Here is a 14437-nt window from a genome sequence, read left to right as displayed (position 1 = left end):
CAGGCCAGGATGCTGTTGGCCTTCGTGGCCACCTGGGCACACTGCTGGCTCATATTCTTGTGCTGGGGACCCCAGAGCTGGATGCAGTGCTCCGGGTGGGGTCTCACCAGAGCGGAGTAGAATCCCATGGACTTAAGTACATTCAAATTCTTCAGTTGATTTCATACCTGATCTCCTGCGACGGGACTTCATTCCCCCAGCCTCTGCCATGATGTTCAAGGGCTTGAGAGATGCAAGAAGAGAGATTACCACTGAAAACATGCAAAAAATTGAATATCTCGGTCTTTTCCATGTTGGTTGACACCAGCTCTCCTGTCTTATATACCAGGGGCTACATTTTCATTAATCTTCTTTTCCTAGCCAAAGTACCTGTAGAAGCCCCTTCTCATTCTTCACACCCCTTACCAAACTCAGCTCCAACTGTTCCTTAGCTTTCCTCATCCCCTCCCTATGCATCTGGGCAGCATCCCTGTAGTCTTCCCAGGATACACGTCCCTGCTTCCACTGGCTGTGCATTCCCTTCTTACACTGTAGTTTGACCAGGAGGTCTTTACTCAGCCATGCTGGTCTCCTGCCTTCTTTGCCTGATTTCTTACATATAGAGTTATAGAATCATAGAATGTGTTGGGTTGGAAGGGACCTTTAAAGGTCACCTTGTCCAACCCCCTTGCAGTAAGCAGGGACATCTTTAACTAGATCAGATTGCTCAGAGCCTCATCAAGCCTGGCCTTGAATGTCTCCAGGGATGGAGCTTCCACCACCTCTCTGGGCATACCTAAAGAACTTAAAGTAATTTAGTTCCTTCTAAACTCATAAATCTCTTTATCTCTCCTCCTCCTCTCCTACCTGAGAGGTAGGGGAGAGCATCTGTCATTCTCATTGACCAATCTGGCCCAAACCATGACACCAAACACAAGGTTTTTTTTCTTGGCTTGACTTCTAATTTCACCCCAAAGCTCCCAACTTGTCCTTTTTAGAGGAACATGCCCTAATTCCCTTGAGACATTCCACAGGTATTTCCCTGTTAGTTCCTAATACACCAGCAGCCCCTGGCTCTTCTCTGTTGCTCAAAACTCCATCCCCTTCCCTAGGTCTAGCCTAAAGCTCCCTGTAGAGGCCTGGCCAGCTTCTTGGTGAAGACACAGTTGTCCCAGTTGGTCTGGTGAATCTCTTCATCTCCCAACAGACTCAGCTTCTCAAGGGTAGACCTGGATTCTCAAGGGCAGATCCAGCCTCTCAAGGGTAGATCCAGATTCTCAAGGGTAGATCCGGCTTCTCAAAGGTAGATCCAACTTCTCAAAGATGGGTCCATGATCGTAGAAGCCCAAACCTTGAGTATGGCACCAGCCCTGCAGCCACATGGTCCAGTCCCCTCATTATCTTCCTTGGACTCTCTCCAGTACATCCATGTCTTGCTTGTTCTGGGGAGCTCACAGCAGAGCTGTATAGATCTCAGGAGGACAGTGTGACCTCATCAGTGTTTGGAAGCTGTTGAGAACATGCTGCAGTACATGATCCATTTCCCTGTTGTGTCTTTGGCCTGTTACAGATACTGGAAAAAGTTGAAACAATTGGAAAGTTGTACCTGGAGCTTCTCAGCATTGGCAATATCCTCTTCATCAACTGGAAGGCTGATATCTACTGCAACCCCCAACAACATGTGAAGGTCTACACAGAGTTTGGAATTGCCGGAATCCTTGTTCAGAGCACAAGACCCCTCCTGGAGGAGCTGGATAGCCTCTCTAAAGTGATGGAGCATTGCCTGGTAGAGTGGAAGAAGTACCTGGAGACTCAAAGGGACACCTACTATCACCTCAACCTGTTCACTGCACACCAGCTCTTCTATTTATGCAGCCAGCTGGCCCGAGCCCAGAAAGGCATTGTAGAACCGCAGGTGCTCATCATGCTTTCCATCATCAAGCATGACATCAATGATGAAGATATCAAAAAAGCCCTGGAGGATGCACTGATGACTCCCCTGGACTCTGTGAATGTGTCAGCAGGAGGCGAGGAATCAGTTACCTGGAACGATTACATCATTCGTTTTCCCCAGCTCATCAAAAGCTTGGCCGAATCGGGCTATGATGAGTCAGTGGCAAAGGCAGCCTTGCAGAGCTGCCTGTCCAACTCCCCCATCACAGAGCAAATGCTCATGGATTTCGCCTTTGAGCAAGGTGACGACAAGGAGGTGGTTGAAGAGCTCAGCAAGTTGTACGACGAGACGAGAGAAACCTTCCTGCAGAAGAGGCGGAAATTCCAGACTGGCAGCAGAGATGTCGACCAGGTTTCCTTCAGCACCCTGGCGCACGATGAGTTGGCCACTGCCTTTGAGAGCTTGCCGTCTATTTACGACAAGGTGAATCTGCTCTGGGACGCCTACTGTAAGAAATTCGCTGGCCTGGTGTCTGATAAATACATAGGCTTGGATGTTTTTGGGGAGACGCTGAAGCACTTGGCCGCTCTAGAAAGCACGCGTGTCGAGAGAAGTTTACCCGTAGGCTTTGAAGCGGGGAAACCACTTCTCATCATGTGTAAGGAAGAGGAAATGTTACCCAACATGTTATTTGTCTACCGACACACTAAGATGGCGCCTCTCCCATCGTACGATGAGGTCCTGGTGTGCACACCCAACACGGAGGAGGAGGAGGTGGAGCTGCTTGTCAGGAGAGCTCTTTTCCCAGGTTCCCAAGACCAGAAGATCTACTGCTTGCTGGGTGCTGATAGATTAGTTTATAAAGTTTCCAAACAACTCGAGTCCCACTTCTTCCGCCTGGTGCACTCTTCCAGCATTCCTAACTACAGATTCATCATCTTCTGCAATGCCAAAGCTCACAATTCCTATGTTATCACAGCCTTTGATGCCTACAAGATGACTTTCCCCTGCTACTCCAAGACAGAGATCCAGACCTACCTGAAGATGCACCTCAAAGTGCCGAGCGGGACAGCCCCAGTCGCTCAAGCTTTTGAAGAGCCCTATCAGCAGAACGTGAAGTTCGTCTTTTCGGAGCGAGCGGGAATGGGTAAGTTTCTGGGGAGTCGTATTTTGAGTTGGACTTTAAACCAAGGAGGCAAGGTGGCACAACGTGCTTTTGGGGAGAGATTTCCTTGGTTTGGGTCGCATGCAAGGGTAGGTGATTGATGGCTGTTTTTTTCCACTCCTTAGGGAAGTCTCTCTTTGTGGACAATACCATCAGAAAGGTCCGTGCCCAGCTGGGTGGCACACTACCACTTCACAAAACCATTAGGCTGATGGAGTCGGAGATCGATTTCCAGTTCTTCGTGGAGGAGCTCTTCTCCATCAAGGAATCCTTGACTGAAATTCAGCCCACCATCTTCCACATTGATGTGTCTCCAGTGGTGAGTGCCTGGATATAAAAGTGGAGAGGAAGAGGTGGGGAAACACAGAAGACCCTACACACAGGGAAGAAGAGAAGGAGGTGGAAACTCAAATCCAGCCCAGTCAGAGCAGCGAGTGTGTTGTGACAGACTTCTCCATCAATTTTAATTTCGCGGGGGGGTTGTGTTTTTTTTTTCCCTGACAGGTATCGAAGGGTCTCTACCGGCTGCTGATTGACCTGTGCATCCTGCGGCACATCCAGAGTCCTGACGGCTTAGTCTGGAAGTGCAAACCCTCTCATCTTTACTTGATCGAGTACCTGGTGAAAGGGAAAGGTGTTAGCACTACAAGGAAGCAAGAGGTATTTTGGGGAGTCTGCGCTCGGGCTGAGCATGAGTGAACCTGCTAAACTCTGATGTCTCTGCCAGAAGCGATGCACAATTTAGGGTCTGTCTCTCCAGTGAGGCAATGTCTCACCTATGCAGAAGCAATCAGGGCAAATGTGCCTCTCCTCAAAGTGAAACATCAGGCCCTGAACTGAGTTTTGGAGGGAAAAAGGGAGTTTTTTCATCCCAGTTTTCCTGTAACTTGAACCTCACACATGTTTTTAAAGCTAATTTGCACCCAAGCCACGCTTTAGAGTTACCAAACATGTGAAATGCACCCTAGATTCTTCCGTCTATGGTTCCTCACCATACCTTGGATATTGGCTGAGTTCAGGTCCCTCCATCTCCAAAAAGGTTTAGTGGAACAGGAGAAAGTGTAGGAGAAGGTAACAAGATCACCCAACCCAAGACAAGACACTGGGCAAGACAGATCTTAATGGTTGTAGGGATTTCAATCCCCACAAAGGCTTGGAGAAATCTTGGCATTTCTGCATTTTTTCCCAGCTTGCTGAACCATTTGTGACCAGGGGGGAAATAAAAATGGGTTTTAGGCAAATGTGGGAAGATGGGAAACATTCCTTGTGGTGGTTTTGTGTCCTCTTGCTTTTAGATGTCTGTTGAAATGGAAGAAAATTTTTTGGATCTTTTTCCTACTGTGAAGTGTGTATCACCACGGCGGGTGCTCAACTTGCTGGAAGATCCCAGCTCTGTCCCTCCTGAGGGATTGAGGGAGGAACAGTTTGACCGGGACAAGCTAAATAGCGAAGTTTTCCAAAGGTCCTACCAATACCTCAGCAGATACAAACAGAAGGAAAACCTCGACCGTTTCACTTTTGTCCCTGGGAGGATCGAAGGGACAGAGAAAGAATGCCTGGCCTGCTTGATGGAGTTCTGCCAGAGAAGCAACCCCTCCTGGACTGAGCTCAGCAACTTCACGCGCTTCTTGAATTTCCAGCTAAAAAAGTGTGAGAAGTCGGTCTTCTGCAGTACAGTGGTCGGAGGGGAGTTCTCTGGCTTCAAAACATTTGTCATTAAATTCATGATCGCCATGTCCAAGGACTTTGCCATGCCTTCCCTCAATGTGTCCGACGAAAGTGTGCCAAGTGAGGAGTGGAAGGAGATGGACAATGTTTTGAGAGAGTACCAACTAAGACACAAGTGGGAACAACAGTCTCACCCTTATATAGTCTTCCACGCTGAGGATGATTCCATGGAATTTTTGGGTTTCCATATCAACCAGAACTTTGACGCTATTGATGCTTATTCCGAGGCTGTTTTGGAGAGGGCGGTTATGAGCAGGAATTTATACAGGACCTTGGCACTGCAAAATGTCCCTTTCAATAAGAAATTTGAAACCTTATCCAGAACCGAGCAGTTGGAGGCCCTCTGCAGAGTCTTTGGTGTGAAATGCCAGGAAGATCCAGATGCTTCATACCAGCTGACTCTGGACAACACCATGAAGATGTTGGCTATTCACCTGCGGTTCCAGTGTGGCATCCCCGTGATCATCATGGGTGAAACTGGCTGTGGGAAGACGAAGCTGGTGCAGTTCATGTGCAACCTGCAAAACGCAGGCAAGACCATTCGGAATATGATGGTGGTGCGTGTTCATGGCGGCACCACCTCCAAGACCATCCAGAAGAAGGTAAGGCAGGCCATTGAGCTGGCACGCACCAATGAAGAAGAGCACAACATAGACACAGTGCTCTTCTTCGACGAAGCCAACACCTCGGAGGCCATCTTCGCCATCAAAGAAGTGCTGTGTGACCACAGCGTCAACGGAAAGCCGATTTCCACTGGCCGCTTAAAAGTGGTGGCCGCTTGCAACCCTTACAAAAGACACAGCAAGGAGGCCATTGAGAAACTGGAGAAAGCTGGCTTGGGATACCGAGTCCGGAGTGAAGACACCCTGGAGAAGCTGGGTTACATTCCTTTGCGGCAGTTGGTGTATCGGGTGCAGCCCCTTCCTCCCAGTTTATTACCTCTGGTCTGGGATTTTGGGGAGCTGAACGAGAAGACGCAAAGCCTGTACATCAGGGAGATTGTGAAGTCCACCGTGGAGACCCAGATCCCTGAGGGAAACCTGGATGTCTTCACCAACGTCATTTCAGCCTCCCAGAAGTTCCTGAGAGAGAGGAAGGACGAATGCAGAGTCGCCAGCCTCCGGGATATAGACCGCTGCATGAAAATAGTGCTCTGGTTTTATGAGTTGAGAGACCTGCTTTTCCATGAGATTGATGAGAAGAGGCGGCATGAGGAGGAAGAGGAGCCAACCTTAAATGATGCACAAAGGGCTTTGGTCCTTTCGGTGGGGGCCTGCTATTACGTGTCTCTGGAGAGCCGCCAAGAGTACCTGGAGGAGATTGCAAAATGCTTCTCGGTCCCTGCGTCCTGGCTAAAGCAAGAGATTGAGTTGTGCCAGGAGGTATTTCTTGATAACCTCTCCATTCCTAAGGCCACAGCCTGCAACGATGCTCTGAGGGAGAACATCTTCATGATGGTTGTCTGTATGGACCTCCGGGTGCCGCTCTTTCTGGTTGGCAAGCCGGGAAGCTCCAAATCTCTATCCAAAACCATTGCTGTAGATGCCATGGAAGGTACATTGTCCAGAAGCCCATTGTTCAAAAGGTGCAAAGAGATCCAGCTGGTCTCCTTCCAGTGCAGCCCCCACTCGAAACCAGAAGGTATCATCTTCACTTTCCGACAATGCGCTCAGTTCCAGAAGGGCAAGAACCTGAATGAGTTTGCATCCGTGGTCCTGCTGGATGAGATCGGTCTTGCAGAAGACTCACCTGATATGCCGTTGAAGACGCTGCATCCTCTTCTGGAAGATGGCTGCGTTGATGACGAGACGCCAGAGGCTTACAAAAAAGTTGGCTTTGTGGGCATCTCCAACTGGGCCTTGGACCCTGCCAAAATGAACAGGGGCCTCCTTGTCTTTCGGACCGAACCTAGTGAGAAAGAGCTGGTGAAGACTGCTGAAGGCATCTGTGCTGACCAACCTCACCTTGAAAAAATCAAGCATTTGTTCCCCATTCTGGCAAACTTCTACTGCAATGTGCTGAAAATGCAGAAAACAGAGTTTTTTGGGCTTCGTGACTTCTACAGCTTAATCAAAATGATCGTGTCCTACACACAGAATATGAAGCGCGGTTCTCGAGATGAGCTCCTCATCAAGGCCATCCAGAGAAACTTTGGAGGCTCCAGAGATATCCGTCCTCTGGAAATCTTCCGTAACTGCACCAGTGAGCTACGTCTCAACTCTGCGGTGGAAACCAGCTGCATCCGTCTGTTGGAGGAAAACATGGACAAAGAGCAAGCGGCATTCACATCTCGTTATCTCCTGTTGCTGACGACCAACAACGCTGCCTTTCAGATCATCCAGATGACGCATCTGATAGACACCAGCAACTGTGACATTATATTCGGCTCTGGTTTCCCACGGGACCAGGATTATTCCCAGGTGTGCCGCTCAGTGAACAGGGTGAAAATTTGCATGGAGATAGGCAGGCCTGTTGTCCTCCTCAACATACAGAACCTGTATGAGAGCCTTTATGATGCTCTCAACCAATGTGTCGTCAGCCTGGGGGGCAATTACTACGTTGACCTGGGCCTTGGCACTCATAGGGTGAAGAGCCGCGTGAAGGAGGAATTCCGGCTGATTGTTATAGAGGAGAAGAAAGTGGTCTACACACAGTTCCCCACCCCTCTGCTGAGCCGTCTGGAGAAACATTGCTTGGACATGAACACTATCCTCAACTGGCAACAGCAAGACCTGAAGCAGGACCTGGAAAGGTGGGCCAGTCGGTTTGTCTACATTGAGAACCCTGATTTGTTCAGGGTCTGGTCCCACACGCTCGCTCCCAAGGAACACGATGTCTTCATCGGCTTCAGCGATGACACGTCCGCCACCATCGCGCTGGAGTGCTCCCAACACACCCACTGGGGAGGCTATGAACCCTATGGAGAACAAATCTTCTCCACTGCCACAAGCAAACTGGTGGAGTGTGCCACTCCTGATGCCATCCTACGCCTCAAGTACTCCGCTCTGAAGGATGCTACGCAGATCCAGGACCTGTATTTCATCCAGCAGAAGCACAACAGCCTGGCCAGCCTCTTGAGTGAGATGATGAACCAGCAGAAGAAGGATGTGAGCACCAGCGGACTGTGCCTGCAGGTACTCATGCTTGGCTGTAAAGTACCCAAGGGTGCTGTTTGTTTTCCAAGTGAGCAAGGCCAGGTTGGATGGGGCTCTGAGTAACCCGGCCTAGTGGAACGTGTCCCTGCCCATGGCAAAGGGGTTGGACCTAGATGATCTTTAAGGTCCCTTCCAACCGAAACCATTGTATGATTCTGCGGTGCCCCCAACATCTTGGTTAGGCCAGGACAATGATGGGCTTATGGCCACCTTCCTTGCCTCCATGGTCTTCTGCAGCCAGGGTAGACTCTACCCTTCCTCGGGAGGCAGATGGGATCTGACCTTCTCTGGCTCAGGCTGAGCTACTCAAAGCACCTTCCAGTTGCCTGTAGATGAACCCAAGCCCCAATGAAGATGCCCTGCAGGATCCCGCCCATTTGAGGCAGCAGGAAAACCAGTTTTGATTTCCCTTTTTCCTGCAGGTTTCTACTCACACCAGGCTACTAAACCAGAAGGATTTAGAAGTGCTGAGGAAGACATTCGGTCTGCCGGACACAATCCACTGCCTTTTCCTAAGCCAGTTTGACACTGAACACGCTTTCCGCCAGGACCTCAGGTGGGCTCTGGTATTTCTTTTCTTTAACCCTGCAGGTGAATTCCACTTCTCACAGTGCTTTGGGGTGGGGTGGGGTGAGACTTTATTAGGAGAAAGCATTAAAGAGGCTGTTTCATTGTAGGAATTTCTTCAGAGACCCACAAGAAGCAAGATTGCTCCTTGTTCAGTTTCATTTCGATGAGCCACAGAGCAGCAAAAGACTGCTGGCATGTGCCAAGTAAGCAGCTTTCCTTTGTCCTCTGTCATCCTTCATCCTTCTTTCTTCTCCTTTGTCATCCTTCGTTGTCCTTCCCCCTCCTTTTTCCTCCTCCTTCTTCCTCCTCCTCCACCTTCTTCATCCTCTTCCTCCCTCCTTCCTCCCATCTTTCTTCCTCCTTTCTTTCTTCCTCTTCCTTTCTTTATTCCTCCTCCTTTCTTTCTTTCTTCCTTCCTCCAGGCACAATGTACTTCCCAGAATCCTGTGCTGCCTTTTGTCCTGTTTTTTACCCTCTGAGACCTGACCTGGGCTGTGCTCTGGACTCTGTTTTCTCCTTTGCCCCTGTGCTGGTAGCAGATTCTACCAACCGTGGCCAGAAAGAATGTCTTCTCAGGGTGGCATCCACCCAAGTAAGCCAATTCAGATGACTGCAACCTTTCATGGGAAGGGAGATGGAGCCCTGGAAGGGCATGTAGAAGGAGGAGGTGCAGTTGTTGCTTGGAGAGATCACTCAAACGAGTTTGGAGTTCACCAGCTCTGACCTCCTGGTGGTGCTTCCAGGTACTGCATCACAGACGAGCGACGGAGGTCGGCCAGCCCCCATCTGCTGCATCTTGTGCTGATCACTAAAGTCCCACGGGTGCTGGGGGGCTGCAGCTACCTGGCTTTTGACAGTGGTAAGGTTCCACTCACTTCTTTGTGTCAAGAAAAGAGTGGGAGGGGAAGATGACCTGCAGAGAAGACATGTGAAGTGATGGATCCTCCATCTCTCGCTGTCTTCCTGCCCTGGTTGGCTGGTAAATCTGAGTAGCCAAGCTCGCTGGTTTTCCAAATGGCCAATGCACCAAAAGAGAGCGGATGGACTGACCCATTCTCTTGCCTCTCCAGGCGAGTGGAAGTCCATCCACTTGGATGACCTGATGCCCCCAGAGAACTTTAAGGCCAATCTTGGCCAGCTCTCCAAAATGACCATTGCCGAGATTTTCACCAGCAGCTCTCTGCAGCAACTCCCAACAGGTAAGAAGTCTCTCACCATAAACCCTCCATCTCCCTGCTGCTATCCCTTCCACAAACCTGCTGCCCCGTCTTATGATGTCTCACCTGTGGATGGGAATGCAGATGGATCCAGCAGGTCCCAAGCTGTGGGTCCCAGGAGCACTTACTGCTTCTGAGTTCATAGCAATGCAGCTTTTGCCTCCTGATGGGCCAACTGTGACCATGGAGCAGCAGTTAGCAATGGCAAATGAGCTGTGCCGCTGGAGACTTTCATACGGGGTCAACACACGCTTGTTGACCCCTGTTCTTCGACTAGATGCTTGGGCAAACAGGACAGAAATGGCTTGATTCATCATTGCAAGCCAACTCTGGGTGGCTCCTTGAATCCATATTCTTGCTTAAAGGTGGCCAGCAAATTTCTCTCCAAGCCTGAGGGTCTCATGTCATCAAGAAGCTGCCACCCAGCAGTTGGGTGGCCTCCGCCCCAAGCGCTGCTTTATTTCTCCCTGTTGGTTGTCAAGGCACTGCCGCCACCTCCTGTGGATGAAAGTGTCTCTTGTTGGGGTTTTGACAGCTGTTATGTGGTTGATTGTGATTTCAGGTTCTCCGGAGGATTCTGCTGCCCTGGGAAGACTCACCGAGGCGGGTCTTTACCCAGAGAAAAATGTATGTGGTTTTTTTTTCCTTTTTTCTCCTCATTTTAGTTTCTGGCCATAACGCAAGAACTGGTTTGGGTTTCAACAGACACTGTGGGATCTGCTTTTAAAAGTCCTTGCTTGGGCTGGTGCCTTGTTGTGCGTAATAGCTGCAGGTCTTCCATCGTGAGACTGAAGTAGGGTGGTGGTCTCCCAGGCCTCCATGAGCGACTAGCACAAGACCAGGAGCCTTTTGTCACCATCAACAAAGCAGTGTCCCTTACCAGGGAGAGCAGGAGCTCTCCACGCCCTGGGGACTGACTCAACCAGGGTTTGTTGGGGTGGTCAGATGGGTACAGACCTTGGAGCCCACTGTGCTGAGTTCTGGAGAAGATGATGTCCCAGGGTAAGCGTCTCCAGGCAAATGACAATAAAGTAGCACCAAGCAACCAACTGACCTCCAGTCTTTTCCAGCCACAGTTTCTCAACGTGGACGCAATGATCAAAGGCAGCATCCAGAAGGCTGTGATCCAGCTGGAGGACAAAAAGGACAACAGCCAACGTCCAATGGAGAGAATCAAGATCCTTCACAACTTGCTTTTCCATGCTCAGAGCAGTGGTAAGAGTGAGTAGAGAGAGCTAGAAGTGGCTCCTTGCACTGTATGGCAAGAAGAAGACAACAGACAGGTTAACAGGCAGTTCCGGTGTCCCTCAAAGCCCAGGTGGGTGAGGAAGGACCCAAGAGACAGAGGGTGAGGTGGCATGGGGCCTCCTTCACCTCCCTGCACAGCCCCTCACGTTCATGATCAGAATCTGTACTAAACCACAAAGCTTTGGTGCAGACCTTGGTAGACGATCCCAGACAGATGTCATTTGCCAATGGAAGTTGATTTCTGCATAGGACTAATAAAAAAATAAAGAGGTGGTGTGATTTTTGAGTGGAAAACTGTGGAAACCAAAATCCCTTGCAGGTTTTTGATGGAGCCTCCTGCTTGGAGACAGGTGCCAGGAGATTTTTAACCCGTGCTATTTTTTGATTAGTTTCCAGTCACTTTATGACCATCCTGAAGAAGAGAATTTGTTACCTCCTACAAGAACGAGAGAAACCCATCCAAGAGCCAAGGGCATGGATTTTCCGCAGGGCGCTGTGTACTGAATTCATCCTGGAAGACACATCATTCAGGTAGTGCTGGCTGTGAGCTACCTTCCTAATGCCAAGTATTTCTGTTCCTAAAACTGCTCTGCGTGAAGTGTGAGGCACCTTGCCTCAAAAAGACCAAGATGTGCCAACCAAGAAGTGTCTAAATATATGGTGGTGGTTTTTTTTTACCAGCCTAGAACAAGGCAGGGGCTTGGTGAAAGGTCATAGTCAGTCTCAAAGGCAAAAAAAAAAAAATAATTAAAAGCACTGTTGATTTTGAGGAAGCTTCTTCTGAAAGGGCTTTTCTGGGAGCAAACAACATTGGTTGACTGTGAGATAGACAAGGACAGTTAGCATCAAGCCTGGATGTCCACATTTGGCTTCTTCAGAAGCAGCTGAATTGTTCTGGTTGACTTGTGGTTCTTCAGGACCTATGCTGTCCCCTGGGCAGCGGAGTGTTTCTTGGTGGGAGGCAGGGAAGTGATGCCATGAGCTGTCATCTCCTTTTTCAGGCAAGCGCTCTGGGTGCACCTGGAAGACATTGTGGCGAATGTCTTTGCCCAAATTCTCGCCGTGGTGGATGCCAACAACAACCTGGATCATGTCTCTCAAGGCTCTCCGCTGGCAGAACTGTGGCTCCAGATGTTCCAAGAAGAAACATTCCTAAAAATTAAATACACCTGGAAGTAAGAGGCAGGGCTTAAATGTACAGTGAGGTGGTTTTCCTTCGGAGAGTAAAAGCCAACGTTCCTAGTGTAGCGGTAGCTCACGCTTGAGGTGAAGACGTTTATAACCAAGCCATGGAAGGTCTTGGGTGTCAAATTGCTGGCACCAGAATTTCCCTGTTGTTTTAAGCTGTCAGCAAAATTGGCTCCTTCCCTACTCTTGCCTGGTTTTCCCTGACTTTCCCACCAAATTCATCTCCTTTAAAACGGGAATACACGTCAGTGGGAGTTGGGAACCGAGGTGGTCCATGCCTGGACACCTATGGTCTATCGCACAATTTCATGCTTCTCTCTGTGCTGTTTGAATTCAAGGGCGGCAGATGCTAGGATTCCTGTGTTATCGATGACGGAAGACCCCAACACCTCCCTCTTCTGCCAGTTCCCCTTCAGTTGGGTTTTGAAAGCCTACCTGGACGACATATGGGAGAAAGTCTATCACATGAAAGGTAACATCAGACTTTCCAGGGGCAGCTTTAATCCAGCAAAGCTGCCAAAAATCCATATCCTTAGGAGGAGGAACCATGGGGGCTGTGTTCCTCATTCAAATGACCCAGAACTACGCTGTGCACCTCTGCTGCATTATATCTCCTCTTCCAATGGAGGCATTGTGCCTCTTCAGCCATGCTCTTGGCTACACGTCCACCTCAGTCTTAACGAGGATCTCCCATTTTCCGCTAAGCCACCATAACTCTCTTTGCTGTCCCTTCCAGATCAGCCTGAGAAGCCAACGGAGGAAGTGGCCAGGTTCTACCAAAGCTTCATCAAGAACATCTTGATGCCAGATGGCAGCCACCCAGACGTGCTACGCTATTACGCCAATGACTTTCTCAGGATGGCTTTTCCCGGGCAAGATCTCCCTGTCTATGAGGTGGGCAGGGCTGGGTAGAGCACCATCTCCAACTGGCGTTGGCTTTGGCCCTAATTCTGTCCTTCCTGGCCAAATCTGATGTTCTTGATAAGTCCTCCCTTGCACTGCTCTGTGGCTGCTCCTCAAATGTTATGAACGTTTGGTCTTAATTCTGCTTTAAGAACTCTTTTTTGACGGGCAAACTTCATATGGGATAGCACAGCAATGCTGAGTGTCCCACCTTTGTCCCCTTGCTGTTTGCTTTAAGGAGAAATAATGTCATTTGTTTTACCTGTAGATTCTCTCAAGGGTTTTCCTAGCCAGTGCAGAACAACTCTGCTCCTCCGTGGGCAGGGGGGAGATGGGCTTCTCCCCAATTTGGCTTCACATGGAATATTTCTACCTCCAAGACGATTATCAGCTCTTTGTCGACATAGCAAAAAGCAATGACACTGTCATCGGTGAGCTGCAGGCAATGTATGAGAAGAACCCCCCAGAGATGGTGAGCAGAGAGCCGTGTTTGCCCTCTAACCCTTCCTCTACTGCATTTCAACATGGTGGTCTTCACAACTTACATCATTTAATTACATACTAGTTAATTAGTAAGACATCCTTATGTTTCTGTCACTCTGGATATCACGTTGAAGTCCTCTTGGACACTTTGGCCTGAGAGGTGGGTGGGATTTGTTGTGGTGGGCTGCAGCTCCTTAGCTTGCCACGTCCGCGTGGAGATGTCCACATCCCTGCTAAGATGCTTATGGCTTGGGGCAGCACACTGAGGTTTCTCGAGAACTCCCCATGTTGACTCCAAGATCCTTCTTTCTCCAAGGCGCAGGGAGGTTCATTAAAGCCCTTCCTGCTTTACAGATGCCAGAACTTCACCTGTAAAAGTCCATTTCATTTTGACTTAGCCCTATCAACTCCTCCAAAAGCTATACCAGCATCTAGTCGCGTGATAGCCCTTCCCTCTGTGCCACCCGCCAGCGAGCTCAGTTCTTTAACTCGACTCTTTTTCTCTCTCTTTGCAACTGTCTTTTCAGTTTGTCACTCTTGACGCCTTGAACGTTCTCCTGAAGAAAGTGCAGCCCTCCGAAAATGGACTTTTACCTTTTGATGCCTGCGTGGCATGGCTCAAAAGTGTCAAGTCCATTAAGCCCTGGGTGGAGTGGATCAGTCTGGACAACTACCAGCTTTGGTTCTACCAGAAGAAGAAGCAGCTCCTGGAGAACGTGTTGTAAGTTCAGTCACTCTCTTTTGACAGTACCGCAAGCAAACTTCTTGATGTCTGAGGGTCAGGTGAGCTGAAGGCACCCTCCTCTTGAGGAGCTGGAGGTCAGAAGTCCTCCAACTATCCGTTCCCTCCTGGTCCTTCCTTGTTATCACAAACACGGTGGCAAAGTGGCTCCAAAAAAAACCCAAA

At 49.5% G+C, this 14437-nt stretch overlaps 1 protein-coding gene across 8 annotated transcripts in view; it reads left to right on the top strand.

The window, feature by feature from the left end:
- Window positions 1-14437, top strand: part of LOC134509688 (E3 ubiquitin-protein ligase rnf213-alpha-like) — a 43583-nt gene that overhangs the window by 15827 nt on the left and 13319 nt on the right. For 7 of the 8 annotated variants that reach the window (XM_063322270.1, XM_063322268.1, XM_063322273.1 and 4 more), the window contains exons 27-42: window positions 1550-3020; window positions 3164-3357; window positions 3543-3698; window positions 4334-7900; window positions 8344-8477; window positions 8599-8694; window positions 9235-9350; window positions 9562-9690; window positions 10271-10335; window positions 10779-10929; window positions 11346-11487; window positions 11958-12131; window positions 12483-12616; window positions 12881-13038; window positions 13316-13519; window positions 14058-14251. In XM_063322270.1, coding sequence (XP_063178340.1) covers window positions 1550-3020; window positions 3164-3357; window positions 3543-3698; window positions 4334-7900; window positions 8344-8477; window positions 8599-8694; window positions 9235-9350; window positions 9562-9690; window positions 10271-10335; window positions 10779-10929; window positions 11346-11487; window positions 11958-12131; window positions 12483-12616; window positions 12881-13038; window positions 13316-13519; window positions 14058-14251 — 7085 coding nt within the window. The remainder of the gene's footprint in view (window positions 1-1549; window positions 3021-3163; window positions 3358-3542; window positions 3699-4333; window positions 7901-8343; window positions 8478-8598; window positions 8695-9234; window positions 9351-9561; window positions 9691-10270; window positions 10336-10778; window positions 10930-11345; window positions 11488-11957; window positions 12132-12482; window positions 12617-12880; window positions 13039-13315; window positions 13520-14057; window positions 14252-14437) is intronic. The other variant, XM_063322269.1, reaches the window with a different exon arrangement.

This window comes from Chroicocephalus ridibundus, unplaced genomic scaffold (assembly GCF_963924245.1).
Source record: "Chroicocephalus ridibundus unplaced genomic scaffold, bChrRid1.1 SCAFFOLD_26, whole genome shotgun sequence".
Lineage (NCBI taxonomy): Eukaryota > Metazoa > Chordata > Aves > Charadriiformes > Laridae > Chroicocephalus > Chroicocephalus ridibundus.
This window is presented reverse-complemented; position numbering and strand designations above follow the sequence as displayed.